This window comes from Mugil cephalus, chromosome 13 (assembly GCF_022458985.1).
Source record: "Mugil cephalus isolate CIBA_MC_2020 chromosome 13, CIBA_Mcephalus_1.1, whole genome shotgun sequence".
Taxonomy (NCBI): Eukaryota; Metazoa; Chordata; class Actinopteri; order Mugiliformes; family Mugilidae; genus Mugil; species Mugil cephalus.
Genome location: NC_061782.1, coordinates 735001 through 752675, shown reverse-complemented (window position 1 = coordinate 752675; position 17675 = coordinate 735001). Strand labels below are relative to the sequence as shown.

At 44.3% G+C, this 17675-nt stretch overlaps 1 protein-coding gene across 8 annotated transcripts in view; it reads right to left on the bottom strand.

Annotated features, from left to right (window-relative positions):
• Positions 1–735: 735 nt before the first annotated feature.
• Positions 736–17675, bottom strand: part of LOC125018500 (LIM domain-binding protein 3-like) — a 36961-nt gene continuing 20021 nt past the window's right edge. Inside the window, exons 6-16 of one of the 8 annotated variants that reach the window (XM_047602458.1) lie at positions 17612–17675; positions 14661–14828; positions 12674–12837; positions 11189–11234; positions 7161–7211; positions 6165–6424; positions 4966–5344; positions 4693–4873; positions 4496–4616; positions 4221–4336; positions 736–2993 (exon numbers count right to left, since the gene is read on the bottom strand). The exon at positions 17612–17675 is cut by the window's right edge and continues 127 nt beyond it. In XM_047602458.1, coding sequence (XP_047458414.1) covers positions 2904–2993; positions 4221–4336; positions 4496–4616; positions 4693–4873; positions 4966–5344; positions 6165–6424; positions 7161–7211; positions 11189–11234; positions 12674–12837; positions 14661–14828; positions 17612–17675 — 1640 coding nt within the window. In that variant the 3' untranslated portion in view covers positions 736–2903. Of the gene's footprint in view, positions 2994–4220; positions 4337–4495; positions 4617–4692; positions 4874–4965; positions 5345–6164; positions 6425–7160; positions 7212–11188; positions 11235–12673; positions 12838–14660; positions 14829–16898; positions 16922–17611 lie in introns of all 8 variants that reach the window. The other 7 variants (XM_047602459.1, XM_047602461.1, XM_047602460.1 and 4 more) reach the window with 7 other exon arrangements.

Below are 17675 nucleotides of genomic sequence, written 5' to 3'. Positions count from 1 at the left end.
AGTACAGGTCATAAGCTCCACCCCCTCCATGTTAGTGGGCGGGACTCGCAACAAACTAAATAAAATACGTTTAAAATCAATTTTTCAAGGATGGTTTCAGTCATTTTAGGTCGTTAATATAACGTTGATGAATCTTCACGTGTTCATTTTTTGGATAAGTTTTGTTTTAGTTCATTGTTTGACGTTCGAAGAGTTTAAAAACTATTTTTTTTAAAAATAAGTTCAGCGTATAATCCGACATTTCCTTGTAGCAGGTTGAGGTGGAGCAGAGACTATTTAAAGGAAAACACCAGGAAGTCTTGTCCAGTGTGGTGTTCATATTCACATACAGTCTGTGGCTCTGATGATAATGAAGCGCCAGTAATAAAAATCCTGTCTGTGACTCACAGTTTCAACATCAGAGTTTCAGAAAATTCATCACAAAAAGGAAGTTGACAGAGGTCAAAGTTGGTGAATCTTGTTTCTGTGTTTCCTTCTTCAAATTCTGGGAAAAACAAAACTGCAAATCAACATCTTAGATTTTAAAAAGTGTAATTTAGCTTTAAATAAAACATCTGATTATTTTCTCTAAAGTCTTGAGCTAAATCTTTTCCAGCTTTTATTTTATGTCTTATATTGAACATTTGAAGACGTCTGAATCCTGTGAATGTGCTGCACATGTCAGAATAGTCAATAAAGCTGAGTTTGACCAACTTTATTCATTTCTTTTTAGATGACAAATAAAACACTGCCCCGTATTCTGAGTGCTCACTTTATTCAATCTGTGACACAAATATTTTGTCAAATGTTGAGAAACCGCTTCAACAATCCAAGAGTTTTAAAGTCATTTCTTTCCTTCCTGCTGGAGTCAGAGCTTCTCCTCCTTCGAACTGACGCTGTAGAAAAGTATAAACTGTACACACCAGAGACGAGGTTCAGGAAGGCACGACGCTCTCAGCATTTTCAAATCATCACGGCCAGAGATCGGTTCCAATCCCACAACCTCCGATCTGCGCCATCGTGAGCGCTTGTGTACGAGGAGAATGATTTCAGACCAGTCACAAACGTTGACGTCTGTTTAGTTAGTAGAGGCGTGAAAATGTACATGCTAATAAGACGTTTAAAAAAAAAAAAAGAAAATGCCTAAAACTTCTGTTATTACAACCTCGGCCTAAACCGTAGTTTTGGAAATCAGGAAGTGATGAAAGCAGCAGAAACGCTGTGGAAAGAAAGCAGAATCTAAAGAGCAGTGGATGTAGTAACTACTTTCACCCCGTAGGGGGCAGTGATACCACCTGTAGGGACAAAACGGACAAAAATACTCAAAGATGAAGAAACAAGTAGATAAGAAATAGATAAAGAAGCTCCTGACAGACTTAAAAAAATCTCTTCAAGGTACGTTTAAAAGAGATACCTTTTTGTGATTAATTTAATGCGATTAATCGTGAAAAATTAGAGAAAAATAAAACTAACTGGATTTTCAGGAAGTGGCTGGAGGTGAAATCTAATAGATTTGTGAAAGTATATTTAAAACAGATATTTATAATCGTGAATAATTTAATGTGATTAATTAAATATTTGACTGGACGTCGGGATACGACGCAGCAAAATAAACTGAGCTTCAGGTTTTATTGGTTGCAGTTCCATCACAGGCCACCAGATGCTGCTATAAAGAAAGCAGCTTATTTATTTATTCGTGTTAATTTATTGTGACAAAATCTCAACAACAAACTACGTGAAAATAAAATGAGAGAAGCCTAAAAACATAAAAGTTCCCGGAGGAACTTGCAGAGACTGGAGGTGAGAACTTCTAGAGCCCCTCAGACAAAATGATCCAGAGAAAACTTCACTTCCTTTAATCTCACCCAGAATAAATCTACGCGTCCTTGACGTTAGCATTTGTCTGGAGCTAAAGTTAAAGCAACAGGACTTTAACAGAGAGAATTACAAAAAGAAAAAGTTTTCACCCTGTGACGTGAAACATTCTCAATGAAACAACTAAACATAATAAATATCACACACGTAGAGAAGTCAACTAATACTCGGACCCACGGTCTGTTTAAAACGTCCAGCTTCACTTTCAGTTCCTGTGGGATTTTTTCTTTTGTTTTCTACTGAATTTTAGTCAAACATTATTTTTAGTGTCAAAGTGAAATAAAAATAATAAGGTAGCATTCAAACAAAAAAAAAACAAATATTCAAAATAGGCACCAAAATGAGATATCGTGTTCAAATGTACGGAGTCATGAGAGCGCCACTGCAATTTAAATTTAAACAGTTTAAATGAGTTTCTACATTAAAAGTGAATAGTAAGTAAAAACTACAATAATAAATAATTAATAAATAATTCATTTTGTCACCTAATAACATAGTTACATAAGTCAGATTTGAATGTTTTTCAGAAAGAAAAGAAAAAACACAATTATCAGCAAAAACATTGTATTTTTTTATTGATCTTCTAACTAGTCAGTCAAAAAATGACTTAGGCAATTATGTTCTTAGACTCCCGATATATTTTAACTGATTCATATACTTTCATGTTTTGTCCCAAAAAGAAAAAACCCAAATACTTAAATAATTCATTTTCTATTATTAATATTAATATTATTTCTATGTATTACTTTACAAGATAATTATAGTGGAACACACAGAAAAATAAAAATGTTGTGGCACTGCGGAGACTCCGTACCGTGTCCTATGTTTGTGTTTCTGAACCGAACGGTGGTTTGGTAAAAAAACATAAGAAAACAACAAAGCTGCAGGACGTAGAATCTGAGAGGACGACGGACGTTTTCCTGTTGAAGCAGAATCATGAGGCGGCGCCATTTTTAAAATTAATATGAATGCACCAAAAAAAACAACAAAAAGAATTTGTTCACTCGTCGTCGTCGTCGTCGTCGTCGTGGTGACGGGATCCGCGGCGTCTACACGTTGATGGCGTGAGCGTGTTTCTTGCACAGAGGTTTGTCTTTCTTGGAGTAGAACGGTTGCCCTTCAAGGTTCACGTGGCAAACCTGCGAGAAACCAGAGTCAGAGGACGGAAGCCTGAGAGGGTCACTTCCTCCCTCACTTCCTCCCTCACTTCCTCCCTCACTTCCTCCCTCACTTCCTCCCTCACTCCCTTCCTCCCTCACTTCCTCCCTCCCTCCCTTCCTCCCATCCTTCCTCCCTCACTTCCTCCCTCACTTCCTTCCTCCCTCACTTCCTCCCTCACTTCCTCCCATCCTTCCCTCCTTCCTCCCTCACTTCCTCCCTCACTTCCTCCCATCCTTCCATCCTTCCTCCCTCACTTCCTCCCTCCCTCCCTCCCTCCCATCCTCCCTTCCATCCTTCCTGCCTCACTTCCTCCCTCACTTCCTCCCTCACTTCCTCCCTCACTTCCTTCCTCCCTCACTTCCTCCCTCACTTCCTCCCTCCCTCCCTTCCTCCTCCCTCCCTTCCTCCCTCACTTCCTCCCATCCTTCCTCCCTTCTTCCCTCCCTCCCTTCCTCCCATCCTTCCTCCCTTCTTCCCTCACTCCCTTCCTCCCATCCTTCCTCCCTCACTTCCTCCCTCCCTCACTTCCTCCCTCACTTCCTGCCTCACTTCCTCCCTCCCTTCCTCCCTCACTTCCTTCCTCCCTCACTTCCTCCCTCACTTCCTTCCTCCCTCCCTCCTTTCCTTTCCTCCCTCCCTTCCTCCCTCCTTCCTCCCATCCTTCCTCCCTCCCTCCTTCCCTCCCTCCGTCCCTCCCTTCCTCCCTCCCTTCCTCCCTTCCTCCCTCACTTCCTCCCATCCTTCCTCCCTCCCTCACTTCCTTCCTCCCTCCCTCCCATCCTTCCATCCTTCCTCCCTCACTTCCTCCCTCCCTCCCATCCTTCCTCACTTCCTCCCTCACTTCCTCCCTTCCATCCTTCCTCCCTCCTTCCTCCCTTCCTCCCTCACTTCCTCCTATCCTTCCTCCCTCCCATCCTCCCTCCCTCACTCCCTCCCTTCCTCTTCCTCCCTCCCTTCCATCCTTCCTCCCTCACTTCCTCCCTCCCTTCCTCCCTCACTTCCTCCCATCCTTCCCATCCTTCCTCCCATCCTCCCTCCCTCCCTCCCTCCCTCCCTCCCTTCCCCCTCCTCCCTTTAATCCTTCCTCCCTTCCATCCTTCTTTCCTCCCTCCTTTCCTTCCTCCCTTCCTCAAATCCTTCCTCCCATCCTCCCATCCATCCTCCCTCCCTCCCGTCTGTGTTTCGTTCATTATTCTGAATCTTACGGCGCAGACGAAGCAGGTGTCGTGCCAGGTGTGACCCAGAGCTTCGATGAATTTATCTCCAGCTTCCACCGGGAAGTCGCAGCCGTGACACTTGGTGCTGAACAGAGCGATGTAATCTGAAACAGAGACAATATAGACGTACACGCCAAATATAAACTAAAGATCGGCCACGCCCAAAAATGTGTTGTCATGAAATATTGTAGACAAAGTTGAAGGAACTTTCTTATTAAATAAAAAACTAAAAGGTGAACATCATATAAAAGTCCTAGTGGAACCTTTCTCGCAGTACGGTTCTCCGTCCTCCATGTGGAACAGGCTGTTTCCAAAGGGTTTGCCACAAGCTGCACACACGAAGCAGGTGGTATGCCACGTCTGCCGCAGAGCATGCATCACTTCCTGAAACACACAAGTTGTACAGGTGTGAAAGTGTACAGGTGTACAGGTGTACATGTAGACAGGTGAAGTGTCTCACCCCCATGATCTTGGTGTTGCAGCGGGCGCAGGTCGGGGCGAAGAACTCCTCGTAGCAGTTCTCACAGTAAACGCTGTTCTGCTCCTCCACGAAGCTAACGTCAGCCAGAGACATGTGGCAGTAGTGACAGTTGAACTCCTCAGGGTGCCAGGACCGACCCAGGGCCACCAGGAAGGGGCCCCTGCACACAACAACACACGCAATTAATCAATTAAGTAATTAAGTAGTTGGTTAATTAATTAGTTAATTAAAGGCAGGCAGACAGGTGATTACCTGATGACGCTGTTGCAGGCCCCACACAGAGGCGTACGGCTGCTGGCGGCGAACCTCTCCGCCCGTTGAGCCACACCTCTCGCTACAGGAAGGAAGGGGGCGGGGCTGGGATTGATGGGGGCGGGGCTGGGAGCTGCCGGTCCAGCGGGGGAGGGGTTTGGGAGGTAGGCTGGTGGAGGAGGGGCAGCTTGTGGCAGCGGCTGCATCTTCATGGTGGTGGTCGTCGTCTTGCTGGGGTCGAATTTATCGGCAAAGCTGTTGTCAGTTACCCAGGGGGGTCGGTTACCGGGGGCAGGGGCGGCTTGAGGCGGGGCCGGGGCGGCGGCTGGTGGGCGGGGCTGGGGTTGGAGTGGAGCCGGAGCTGGAGCTGGAGCCGAGGCTGATGGAGTTAAAACCAAGTTTACAATACCATACGATGCGATACGAAATGATAGGATACGGTGCGGTGCGATACGGTGTGGTGCGGTGCGATACGGTGCGGTGCGGTGCGGTGCGGTGCGGTGCGGTGCGATGTGGTGCGATGTGGTGCGATGCGGTGCGATACGGTGCGGTGCGATGTGGTGCGGTGCGGTGCGGTACAGTCCGGTGCGATACGGTGCGGTGTGGTGCGATGTGGTGCGGTGCAGTGCGGTGCGATACGGTCCGGTGCGATACGGTGCGGTGCGATGTGGTGCGGTGCGGTGTGGTGCGGTGCGGTGCGGTGCGATACGGTACGGTCCGGTGCGATACGGTGCGGTGCGATGTGGTGCGGTGCGGTGTGGTGCGATGTGGTGCGGTGTGGTGCGATACGGTGCGATGTGGTGCGGTGCGGTGCGGTGCGGTGTGGTGCGGTGCGATACGGTACGGTCCGGTGCGATACGGTGCGGTCCGATGTGGTGCGGTGCGGTGTGGTGCGATACGGTGCGGTGCGATGTGGTGCGATGCAATATGTGGGCAGCATTTTACGATACGATACCTTACAAATCTTAGACTAGGATAGGATACATACGATTATGATACAATACGATAAGAATCATAGGATATGATACGATACGTAGAGTACTTCACGATTTGTTAGAATACAATATGATTTGTGTAATATGATACGATACTATACAATATGTAGGTTGTACGATACGACATGATATGATACAACATCATACGATAAATTATGATACGACACGATACAAATAAGAGCAGAGGGAAAACCAGGATCTGACCTGGTTGTGACGGGTAGATGCAGGCTGTGCTGACCACCTTAGGGGGGGCGGAGCCAACAGGGATCTGAATAGAGCTCTGCTGAATGGGCGGGGCCTGTTGTGTGGGGGGCTGCTGGTACTGCTGTGGGATTTGCTGGTACTGCTGTGGGATTTGTTGGTACTGCTGTGGGATTTGTTGGTACTGCTGCGGGATTGGCTGGTACTGCTGGGGGGGCGGGGCTTGTGAAGCCTGATGCATGGCAGGAGGAGGAGTATACTGACTGGAGAGGGATGGAGAGATAGTTTGTTACTGTTACCAGCTTATAACACTGTGAAGGCTCAGCAGCCTTTAACAGACACCAGACGTCAATATCATCACATTAGAAACATCAGGACACTTGTTCTTCTTCATGGTTCCTAATAAACCAGGTCAGAGGGGGGACCTTGTAGACCACATTAGACCCTGATCAGACCTGACAATGTTTCCTTGATCTTCTCTGATTGGCTCAATGAAAACCACATGACAATAAAAAAGGAACAATGACATCAAGTTACCACATATGGTTCCTGGTCCAAGGAGGGTTAACCTGAAAGATTACACCCAGCAGTTAGCATGGAAGCTAACAAACCAGTCACACATTTAGGGAAATAAGCTTTTTGGTGTTCACATGGACCTTCATCGCCATGTTTAATAGGAGCCAGGGTGCAGTTAGCTTAGCTTAGCATAGCCTACAGACCAAGAGCAAACTGCTAGCCAGATGCAAACCTTCAAAATGACAGTCAGTGGTCACTGAGTTGTGGCCATTTTACCTTAGCTTTGAGACAAAATACACACGTGGAACAATAAAAACGCAAAGCTGTAGAAGCTTTCAGAGGTGGTGAGTAAAGATTCAGCCCGGTACTGATGAAGTTGTTAACAGTTACATGGTCCAGAGCCGCAACAATCCAGGATTACGTGTTGTGAAGGACTAAAGCAGCAGGTGGACTTGAACGCTGAGCGGCTGCAGGAGTCTGTACCTGGAGACAGTGGCTGAATGATGGAGGCCAAAACCAGGATGTGGCTTCAGGCTGCAGATGTAGAGACAGCAGAGGTCAACCTCAGATCACCTGTTTGATTCAGATTCGTCTCTCTCTTCTGTCCTGGTCCATGGTTTAGTCAGGACACGTCAACCAGTCCAATCAAACGCTCCATGAGACAAACACTCAGCTACAAATATATCTGATCTAAACTTTAAGTATACGACCAATGAACTGTCAAAACTCCAATAATGTCTCATTTCAGGTCTCATTTCCAAACAGACAGAATCAACAGCTTTGAGCTTTCTGGGACACTTGGCTTCACCAAACCAGACACTTCTCAGGGTTCCTGAACCTTTCTGGTTCCAACAAGAACTCACAATCGGAGACAAAGGCTACGACGTCTCCTGAGTCTGGACCAACCTGGAGACTTTCTGGTTGTAGTGGGTCGTTTAGAGGAGCTGGAAGAAGCATCTGCTAGAAACACAACTAGTCCAGATGAGTTTGTTTTAGTTTTAGTCTTCAGGTCAGACGTCAGAAGTGTCCTGACCAGAACGTTGTCTTTGGAAAACAGGCACACATTTACGAACATAAACGACAAAACCAAACCCACTTCTAAGAACTACAACGAAGGTTGAGCTGGTGGAGACCAAACATGGAGCTAAAAGAGAGAAGTTGACTCGATAAAACGACCACAACGAAGACCAACGTTCTCCTGTGTCTGCACTTGAACGCAACACAAAGACTAGAGCCAACGACCAGCTGGCCCTTCATCTGAGAGGAAATAACTCTTCGTACCAGCAGGTGGCAGTAACCTGGATTCATCAATTAGCGCTCCCATTAGCTGGAAGGCTAGCGGGAGAGCTACTGCATACAGCTGATTGGTTCTCTGTGAGGGGCGGGGCCATGAAATTCTACCTGCAGGAAAAGCTTCTCATCGCTGTCATGCATTCATCTAAATACTCCCTGATAAAATGTAGATTCAGTTTGTTCTTTTAAGATCAAAACAAAGCTTCGGTTGAAAGTAATAAATATATTTTCTACCTAATGATTCATTTGGAGTGAATTCAAATCCTTTTAGAAAAAGGAAAACACAAATTGTGCCTCTCATGAGGTTCAGCCGAGGTTCAACTAAAATAAAGAAGTCGCGTCCTGCACGAATGACATCATTTCTCTGCTTTCTACAGAACGATTCACGTCCAGGTTCCTCAACATGCAGTAACTACTGTACATATTTATAATTCAGGAAGGTAGGAGGGAAATAAAGATTATGTAAAAGGTTATTTCTGATTTATTTCCACTTCCTGCAGGTTTGTCAGGATAAGTCTGAATAATGATTCATAAAAAAACAAGAAATAAACCTGAATTACTCCATTTAAAATGTCACATCTCTTCTGGTTTTTCTCCAACCTGCACCAGAAAGTTCTACAGGAACATGTTTGGGACGGACTCTGATCATAAAACCACTTCTGTTCTGCTCTCTCAGCCACAGAAGAAAAAGCCACAGAGTCTCTTTATTGGTGGATAAAAGCTCAACCTCTGCTCTTATTGATTCACGTTGAGTCACCGGACGGGGTGGACGCAGTCTGACCAGGACGGGGGAGGTTTAGGGGGAAGATGGGGGAGGAGGAAGGCTGTATTTGAGTCCAAACAGACGGGGGAGGCAGCCGGGATCGATGGCGCTTAATGGAGGGATGATTTAATAAGTGCACAGAGAATAGAAAGCTCCATCCATCAGAGCCCTGGAGGGAGGAGGGAGGAGGGAGGAGGGAGGAGGTTAAAAGGTTTCCTCTCATCTCAGACGAGCTGCAGGAGAAACCGTCCAACAACAGAAACCAAGGAAAGAAAAAACAACGTGATGTTTGCTGCAGATTCTGGAGGACAAACCAAAGCAAACGTCATGGTGTTAAACTGCTCCGGGGCTCTGAAGGTTTCTAAAAACGTTCCTCTGCTCCCCCCTACAGGCCACACAGCGCCGGTACAAGACAACATCTGGATGAAACCTGTTGGAAACAAACCTTTGATTCCTCTAACTCAACTTTAAAAGACCAGGAATCAGAGTCAGAGGAATAAAAGGTTTCATTTCACGATACCAACAGCAAAAAGAGAGTAGTTAAAGCAAAAATATGAACAGAAACACACAGTAAACACAAAATAAAGAAGAAGAAGTGGAAGAAGAAGAAGAAGAGAGTGTCTGGGTCGGCTGAATGTGCAGAGGAGATCATGAGACATAAATCAGATCATCCAGTGATTTATATGTGAAGATTAAAACCTTAAAATCAATCCTGAAACAAACTGTGACACAAGGGAAGACGTCTCCAGGTCAAATTCAGCCGTTAGGTAGAAGAAACAACGCTTATAGTAATGACATCATCCATCAACCCTGGAGACCAGACCTGGACTAGACCTGGAACAGACCTGGACTAGACCTGGACCAGACCTGGACCAGACCTGGACTAGACCTGCACTAGACCTGCACTAGACCTGAACCAGACCTGGACCAGACCTGGACTAGACCTGGACCAGACCTGGACCAGACCTGGACTAGACCTGCACTAGACCTGAACCAGACCTGGACTAGACCTGGACCAGACCTGACCAGACCTGGACTAGACCTGGACCCAGAGTTTCTAGAAACACCACAGAGCTCACATGTTCTCCAAAGGTTCTAGTGAAACAGAACCAGGTCCACTCTCCATCTGGACATTAGGATCAAACCAAAGAACCCAAAGTTCCTCCACGTTGGGTTTTTACCTCTTAAAGTGAATCTGGCTCCAAAATGCTACTGATTCACTACAGGAGGCAACGTTCACACAATTCAAGCTTTGGACATTTTATTTCTCCTGGACGTCATCACATTCTACCATTGAGCTCATGATACTAAATGGTCCCAAACGTTCTACTTCCTGTTACTGACCCCTGGTTCTAATCAACCCAACATACTCTGATTCTCTGTAACTGATCAGTTCCAACTCTATTAATAGAAGTTTCATGGCAGGAGAAGAACCTTCATTATCTCTGTCTCTGGTTTCAAACTATTAAAATTAAAAGCAGCTTCATCTCTTCAGGTCGTTTTAAGTCTCCCTGTAATTGTTGCAGGTGAACAAATAATAAATATATTTTCTACCTAATGATTCATTTGGAGTGAATTCAAATCCTTATAGAAAAAGGAAAACACAGATTGTGCCTCTCATGAGGTTCAGCTGAGGAATAAATCTTGTCTGCAATAAAACGTTTATGAGGAGGAGGTTTTTTCATTGTTACGAAACTAAAATAAAGAAGTCGCGTCCTGCACGAATGACATAATTTCTCTGATTCACTTCCAGGTTCCTCAACATGCAGTAACTACTGCTAATATTTATAATTCAGGAAGGTAGGAGGGAAATAAAGATTATGTAAAAGGTTATTTCTGATTTATTTCCACTTCCTGCAGGTTTGTCAGGATAAGTCTGAATAATGGTTCATAAAAAACAAGAAATAAACCTGAATTACTCTTTTTAAAATGTCACATCTCCTCTGGTTTTTCTCCAACCTGCACCAGAAAGTTCTACAGGAACATGTTTGGGACGGACTCTGATCAGAAAACCACTTCTGTTCTGTTCTCTCAGCCACAGAAGAAAAAGCCACAGAGTCTCTTTATTGGTGGATAAAAGCTCAACCTCTGCTCTTATTGATTCACGTTGAGTCACCGGACGTTCACACAAAAGCAGTTGTGATGTGTTGAGTATTAATCTACAAGCAAAGTGAAAATGTTTCATTGTGTTTATTTAATGATGAATGGATTAGTTCTGACGACACTTAGAGCCAAAGATTCTGAAAATGTTTAAGGAAAAAATTAAATTAAAAAAGTTCACCAGGAGGAATCTCCTCACTCTGCAGCATTAAAAAAAACCCAAAACGTTAATATTTCTACGTCCAGAGTCTCTAATCCGACTCAGGAGGAGAGTGGAGGTTAACATTTGGTTTTTAGTCTGAGGAGGTGCAGGGGAGGTGAGGTGAGGCTGGTTTGATGGAGCTCTGCTTCCTACCTGCTCCTCCTCAACGCCTCCTCCTCCTCCTCCTCCTGCACTGGTACTGTAACAGAGACAAGAGATTTTAAATCAAAAGAAAAGAAATCAGACATAAAAACATTTTAATTTCTTTAGTATTTTCTTCAGAAAAATTACTCAAAACATCATGAAAGTCGACAAAGAACCAAATATGAGACTAGAATGAGCCAATATTACAGATCAGAGAGGATTAAACCAGAGTCCATGAGTTCAGGTCCTGGTTCAGGTCCTGGTTCAGTTTCTATAAATCAGGGATTTGTCTCATGTTTGTGTTGAAGTGTGTGATGACAACAGATGAAAGGAGCTTTGTGAGGAGCTCAGAAAAAGAGTTGTTGTTGCTCATCAGGCTGGAAAAGGTTCCACAACCATCTGTAAAGAGTCTGGAAGCCACAAATAATCCACAGAGAGTCAGACAGATTGAAGACGACTGTTCCCCTCCACAGGACTGGTCCACCAACAAACATCACTCCATCATAGTGGGAGAGGAACCAGAGGAACCCAGGGGAACTTCTAAGCAGCTAAAGGCCTCTCTCACATTGGCTGATGTTCATGTTGATGAATCCACTCAACAACCAAAGACACTGCTCTCTGTCCACAAAGAACATGTGGGACAATGTTTAGTGGACAGATGAGACCAGAGTAGAATAGTTTGGTTTAAATGTTTGGAGATGAACCAACGCTGCATTCCAGCATCAGAACCTCATCCCTCCATGAAACATGGGGGCGCTAATGTCCTGGTTTGGGCCTGTTCTGCTGCATCTGCTCATCATTGATGGACCAATGAACTGTGAATTCTACCAGTGAACTCTGAAAGAAAATGTCAGGACATGAGTCCATGAGCTGAATGTGAAGAGAAACTGGGTCATGGAGGAAGACAAGGAGCCCAAGAACACCAGTGGTTCTCCAGAAGAACCAGATGAATGTTTAGGAACAAGTCAAAGTCCTGACCTTCATCCAGTAGAAATGTTGGAGCATCAGCTGATGAGAGGAAACCACCAACATTTCACATCTCAGCTGGTTCTGATCTGAATGGGATCAGATGTTACCAGGAACATTTAATTTTGAGCAGAAACTGGAGACCAGGACTCAGGAACATGATAAACACTGGAACATTTTAACAGAATATTTCTCTTTGTCGACTTTCAGGTGGTTTTGAGTAATTTTTATGAAGATACGTTCAGTAAAAGATCAAATTAATCTGCAATAAATTAAAAGTTTGATCTTCAAAGACGCCTCTTTTCAGAGTTTACATCTTGAAACAGTAAATCTATTTACGAGCTCCATGTTTGACCTGAAACCTCAAATAAATCCTCAACATTTCTCCAGAGAAACATTGAACAAATATCTACAACTAAATGAGTTAAAGAAGCTTCGCACTATAAATCTGCTCAACGTTTCTGTCCTCACATGTTTGGGTTTTTTGACAGAGGTAAATGAAACGAAACAGACGAAGAAGAAACTCACGGGCCTCGGTTCCCGTCATGTGGACCAGGGCCCTGAAGGTCTTGGACTGGATGCTGGAGCTGCGACGGCTCCACTCGGTCGGGTCCACGTCGTTCTCAGCGCTCTGTACGGCCCGATACACCGGAGAGCTGCTGTCTACCAGCTTATCAAACACTGGGACACTACTGCAACCACAGACAGGGGGCGCCACAACCCCCAAGAACCACACCCAGTCAGAACCAGACTCAGGACCAGGAGGAAACAGAACTTTGAAAGATTGTTCTGTCCGGGAGACGTGACCGTTAAACTAAATATTTAATTTGTTCGTTTTTACTTTCAGACAGAGAGAGGAAGAAGAAACTGGATCAGAACATTCAGTTTTTATTATTTATTTATAGTTTTGTGTCTCTTTGTCGTCCTTTTGTATTTTACCGATGAAACTTAAACCTTCCAAACTTTTTACAAACCACTCTTCTTTAGTTCTACTTCTTAGTAAATAATTAAATTTTTTCTTTCTGTTTTTTTCTTTTCTATATTTGTTCAGTTTATTTGACTTTTCTATTTTTCTGTAGACATTCAGTTGGATTAATTATGTGGGACAGACTTACTCTATAAACCTCCGACTTCTACCTAAATCCTTCTTTTGGTCCATGATTGAGAAGCCGGATGCTGAGATGTGTATTGACTCATGGAAAGTGAAAATAATGAAATCAATAGATAGACATTTATATAGATAGATTCACACGTGTCACCTCAGAACAACACGATGCATCAACCAGCCGGCGGTTGAGAACGTACCCGACAACAAACTGACCAAAAAGGAGCAAAGACAAGAGTTCGAGTTAAGTTTTACTAAATATTTAAAGGGTAGAATGAAACTGGAGGCTGAAGACAAACTGGATAAAGACTTAACTTGCTTCAAACACCACACAAGATGAAATCAGCCAACTCTACGCAACTATACACAACCCAGCCAACAAACAACAGATACAATAAAAACCAGCAGAATCACAAAGAGGCTGATCTCTAATAAAGCAGAGTGACACTATAAAACCAGTCACCATCATAACAGCAATGTTTATGTTGACTTGTGTGAAATTCAAGGTTTGGTTGTGTGTTTTCTCTGTTAGCTGAGGCTAGCTGGTTAGCTCCAGCTACACAGAGCGGAGCAGAGAGGATTGTGGGTAATGCTACAGTCCGTTTTGAATGTACGGATTGTTTGTCTAAACCTATTAAAGTTGTGTTTCAGCTTTATTTCTGGAAATCATGACGTGAGTATTGTCACAAAGTCTCAGGGTCGTGTTGAGTTTCTAGTCGACTCCTTCGCTGTAGAGATTCAGGACAAAAAATGTTTTAGAACTTGATATTTCAGATTCATTTCTGTCTCCATCTTATCTGAATCTCTCCAACAATCGGTAGAAACATCAGCCCTGCTGGGACGTAGAAAGGGAACCTCTGTTCTAGAACCGGAGTTTCCAACCTTTATTCTCTCCTGTTTTTTATTTTGGAAGCAACAACTCAGAGCTCATTCTTTCCCAAGTTGTCTTGAATGCAGCATCAGCTGCAGCTGAATCTCAACCAACTGGTGGATGAACTGAACTCAAGGCTCCAACCTGACAACATCCCACATCAACATTTTTGTTTCTAAATGCTGATCTTTTTTTTAATCATGATCAAACGCTGAAGATTTCGACACGGTGCCAGAATACTTTAAGACCTGTATCGTACATGTAGGGAGACACAACCAATACACAACCAATACAAAACCAATACAGCTTAAAAACTGGTGTCTGGTGAAAACTGACGATGAGCTCAGATCAGACAGGTTTTGGTGAACCCCCTCTGATCTCTGGAACCCCAGGTTGGGAACCACTGTTCTAGAGGACATGTTGGAGAGAGGGTGAACGTGAGGAAGGTGAAGTGAAGTTGTGAATTGGATGCAGAACAGAAGAGGAGGAGGAGGAGGTGGAGATTAGAACAAAGAGGGAGGAGGTGCTAGTGTTCTTACCCGGCGTCATGCCCTTTGGTCTGAGCCTGTCCTGCGATGGCGTCCATGATGGCGTCCTGTGAGTACATGCTGATGGGAGTGTTGTACTGGGCGTGGATGATGGTGGCCTTCCCACACGGGCCCTTCACCTCTAGGGGCTTGTTGAGCACGGCGGGGTTGAAGCCGGCGCTGTCGGGGTGGACGGGTAACATGGCAAAAAGGTGAAGAAGAAAGGAGTGGGGGGTGTGAAGGTGGAAACAATACAGCGGGAAGTGGAGTTCATGGGTTTGTGTTAAAAAGAAGGAGGAACATCCAGACGAGTCACACTCACAGCAAACCGTTCATGCAACAACTAAAAACATGAAAACACAACATGACAGGAAACAGAAACAGGTTTGGAGGCTGGTGTCCCACAAGGCTCCGGTCTCGGCCCCTTTTGCTTTCTCACTGAAGTCTTCTTTGTTTTCCAACGTGAACATTTTCACTGGTTTTTATTCCAGATGAAAATAACTTTTCTCGTCGGTATGATAATAAACATGAAAGGGAACCACGTTACGGCCAAACACAGATAAAAGACGTCCTGTCTCTTTTCTTTTCAGGATGTGAACGTTTTCTAATTATTTCTGTGGATGTGTTTTAACTTTGATTACATACGGTTAGGATTTCGTGATCCTCAGTAGTTATTGGTTTTAGGTCGGCCATGATCTGTAGCGTTGAAACCTTTTCTTCTTCTTCATCTTCTTCTTCTTCTTCAGTTTTATTGTTGGTCGGCTTTGTCAAAGTTTCCAAAAAAACGAATCAGTGACTAAACGCGTGTGCTGTGTAAATAAAGAAACGGTTTCTGATCTATGTCGTCGTCCTGTGTAATAGATAAATTTCATTTTTCATTTCACATTTATTTTCACAGCCTCAACCTTTGTGTATTTCTGCTTGAATGAATTTCACATTAAATCCAAACCAACACAAGACGTTTGATCTGCATTAATTACACCTCATGCTTCACAGTGAAATGTCAGTGCAGCAGAAGAATCTGTCAAACTCCGACCTTTACTGTCACCACACAAATGTCAGCAGACGAGAGCGATCGCATCAGAGCAGCGATTCATTCATGAGCCAAAAACACCAACCAGCTGAGACTGAAGACCCCCTGTTGGCTTAATCCATTAAAGTCTAGTTTTTAGCAATATCTGTATCTCCATCACCACGGTCCACAAAAACGAATTTAGAGATCGTTGGCCTCAAACAAAGAGAAGAATTGAGTCTTCATTAGTCTAAACCACAGCTCAGGAGGAGTCTAATCTCTGGTCTCCAGTTAGCTCGTAGCATAAACGGGGGCTCATCCAGGATTAAAACCTACGACCTGGTTGGTGCAGTGGTTTCACGACCCAATCAGAAACTTCCAGCTGGAACTGTAAGTCAACAGGAGCTGCAGTTCCTCCAACGTCCACTAGAGGCTTAAAACAGCATCTCCACGTTTTTTCTGTCAGAATTTGTTGCAGGATTTACACAACTTCCTTAAAATGAGATGATATTTACGTTCCAACAAACTTGAGTCCCTGTAACGTCAATAGACCCAATAAACCTCCACCTTAAACACACTGACACCAAACATCCAACTTAAAGCAGTTCTTACCTTTCTGACATGATGCACAGCAACATGAACATGAACGACTTTCATCAATGAAACCAGAAGAAAACGACGTATTGCATCATGCACCGTTTACTCAAACACAACGCAGAGCTCTGATTGGTTCCTACAGATGCCGCTGTCCCATAAACCACCAGAGGAACCATGGAGGGTTAAATTAGCAACGGCTGCAGCGAATGGTAGCTAACTTTAGCCCCTTTCAGATGTTTAGCATCAATGTTATTTATTTTCTTTTAACTATATCTTATATAGTCACAAAGTAAAACACTTTGTCTCTACCAGAGGTGACAGCGGTAGTCACATGACAAACAGGAAGCTCAGGAAATGATTTAATTCAGACTTTTATCTGAAATATATGAGAATAAAGGATTATTGGCTTATTAGGAGCATTTTAAGACGACAAAAAAAGAAAAGTGCAGAAATGGCAGAAAGGTAAGAACTGTTTTAAATGTTGTGTGTATTCTGGAGGATGTTTGAGCTCAGCACAGACTGTAAGTGAACCAGACCAACGTCTTAAAGCAGCCATTGACCCACATCATGCCTCCACCCAGCAGACAGCAACAAACCCAGCACACACCACAGAGAAGCATTCGCAGGGAGAGGATACTAACTTGGGAGCAGCGGGCGAGAAAACCTTGGAGGACCAACAGCAAAGAGACGACAGGGACAGAAAAGAGGGAGAGACAGAGAAGAAAGACATTAGATGATCGGAAACGTCCTGGAGGCTTCAGAGAGAGGAGACGGAAAGGTCAGAGGTCAGGGACCAACATCCAGGGTCCAGGGTTCAGATCTGTGAGAGACCGGGGGGGGGGGGGGTCCTGATACTGGTTCCATGGTGCTAACGGTGCTAATGCTAACGGTAGAAACCAGACTGATCTGGGTGCTTCATGTGGTTCCAGTGAGTGTTTAATTAGCTTAGCATCTTTAGCTCTATCGCTGCATGGATGGAAGTGAAGCTTCAACACGTCTGAGACCAAACGTTCGTCTTCACCTCTAAAGATGCAACGAGGAGGAAACACCTGGAATTATTACAGCTTCCTCTTCTTCATCTTCCTTCTTCTTCCTCCTCTTCCTCTTCTGTTTCTTTCTTCTTCTTCTTCTCTCCTGTTTCCAGTGGTTGATGTTCTGACGTCATAGCGGTCTCCATGGTAACGAGTGACCAACTAATATTGATTTGAATGTCATCACAGGAACTAAATCTTTTTTTTATACCTATTTTTATTTTAGTTTTTACTGAATGTTCTGATGGACTCTTCTTCTCTCTGTTATTAAGTGTTTTCAGGTGGTGATAGGGTCGTTTTAGGCCACGCCTCCTCGTACGTACCCCGCAGGCCGACCCGTCTGAACCGCCGCCATCTCCCTCAGAGTCTCCTGTGAGTACAGGCCGA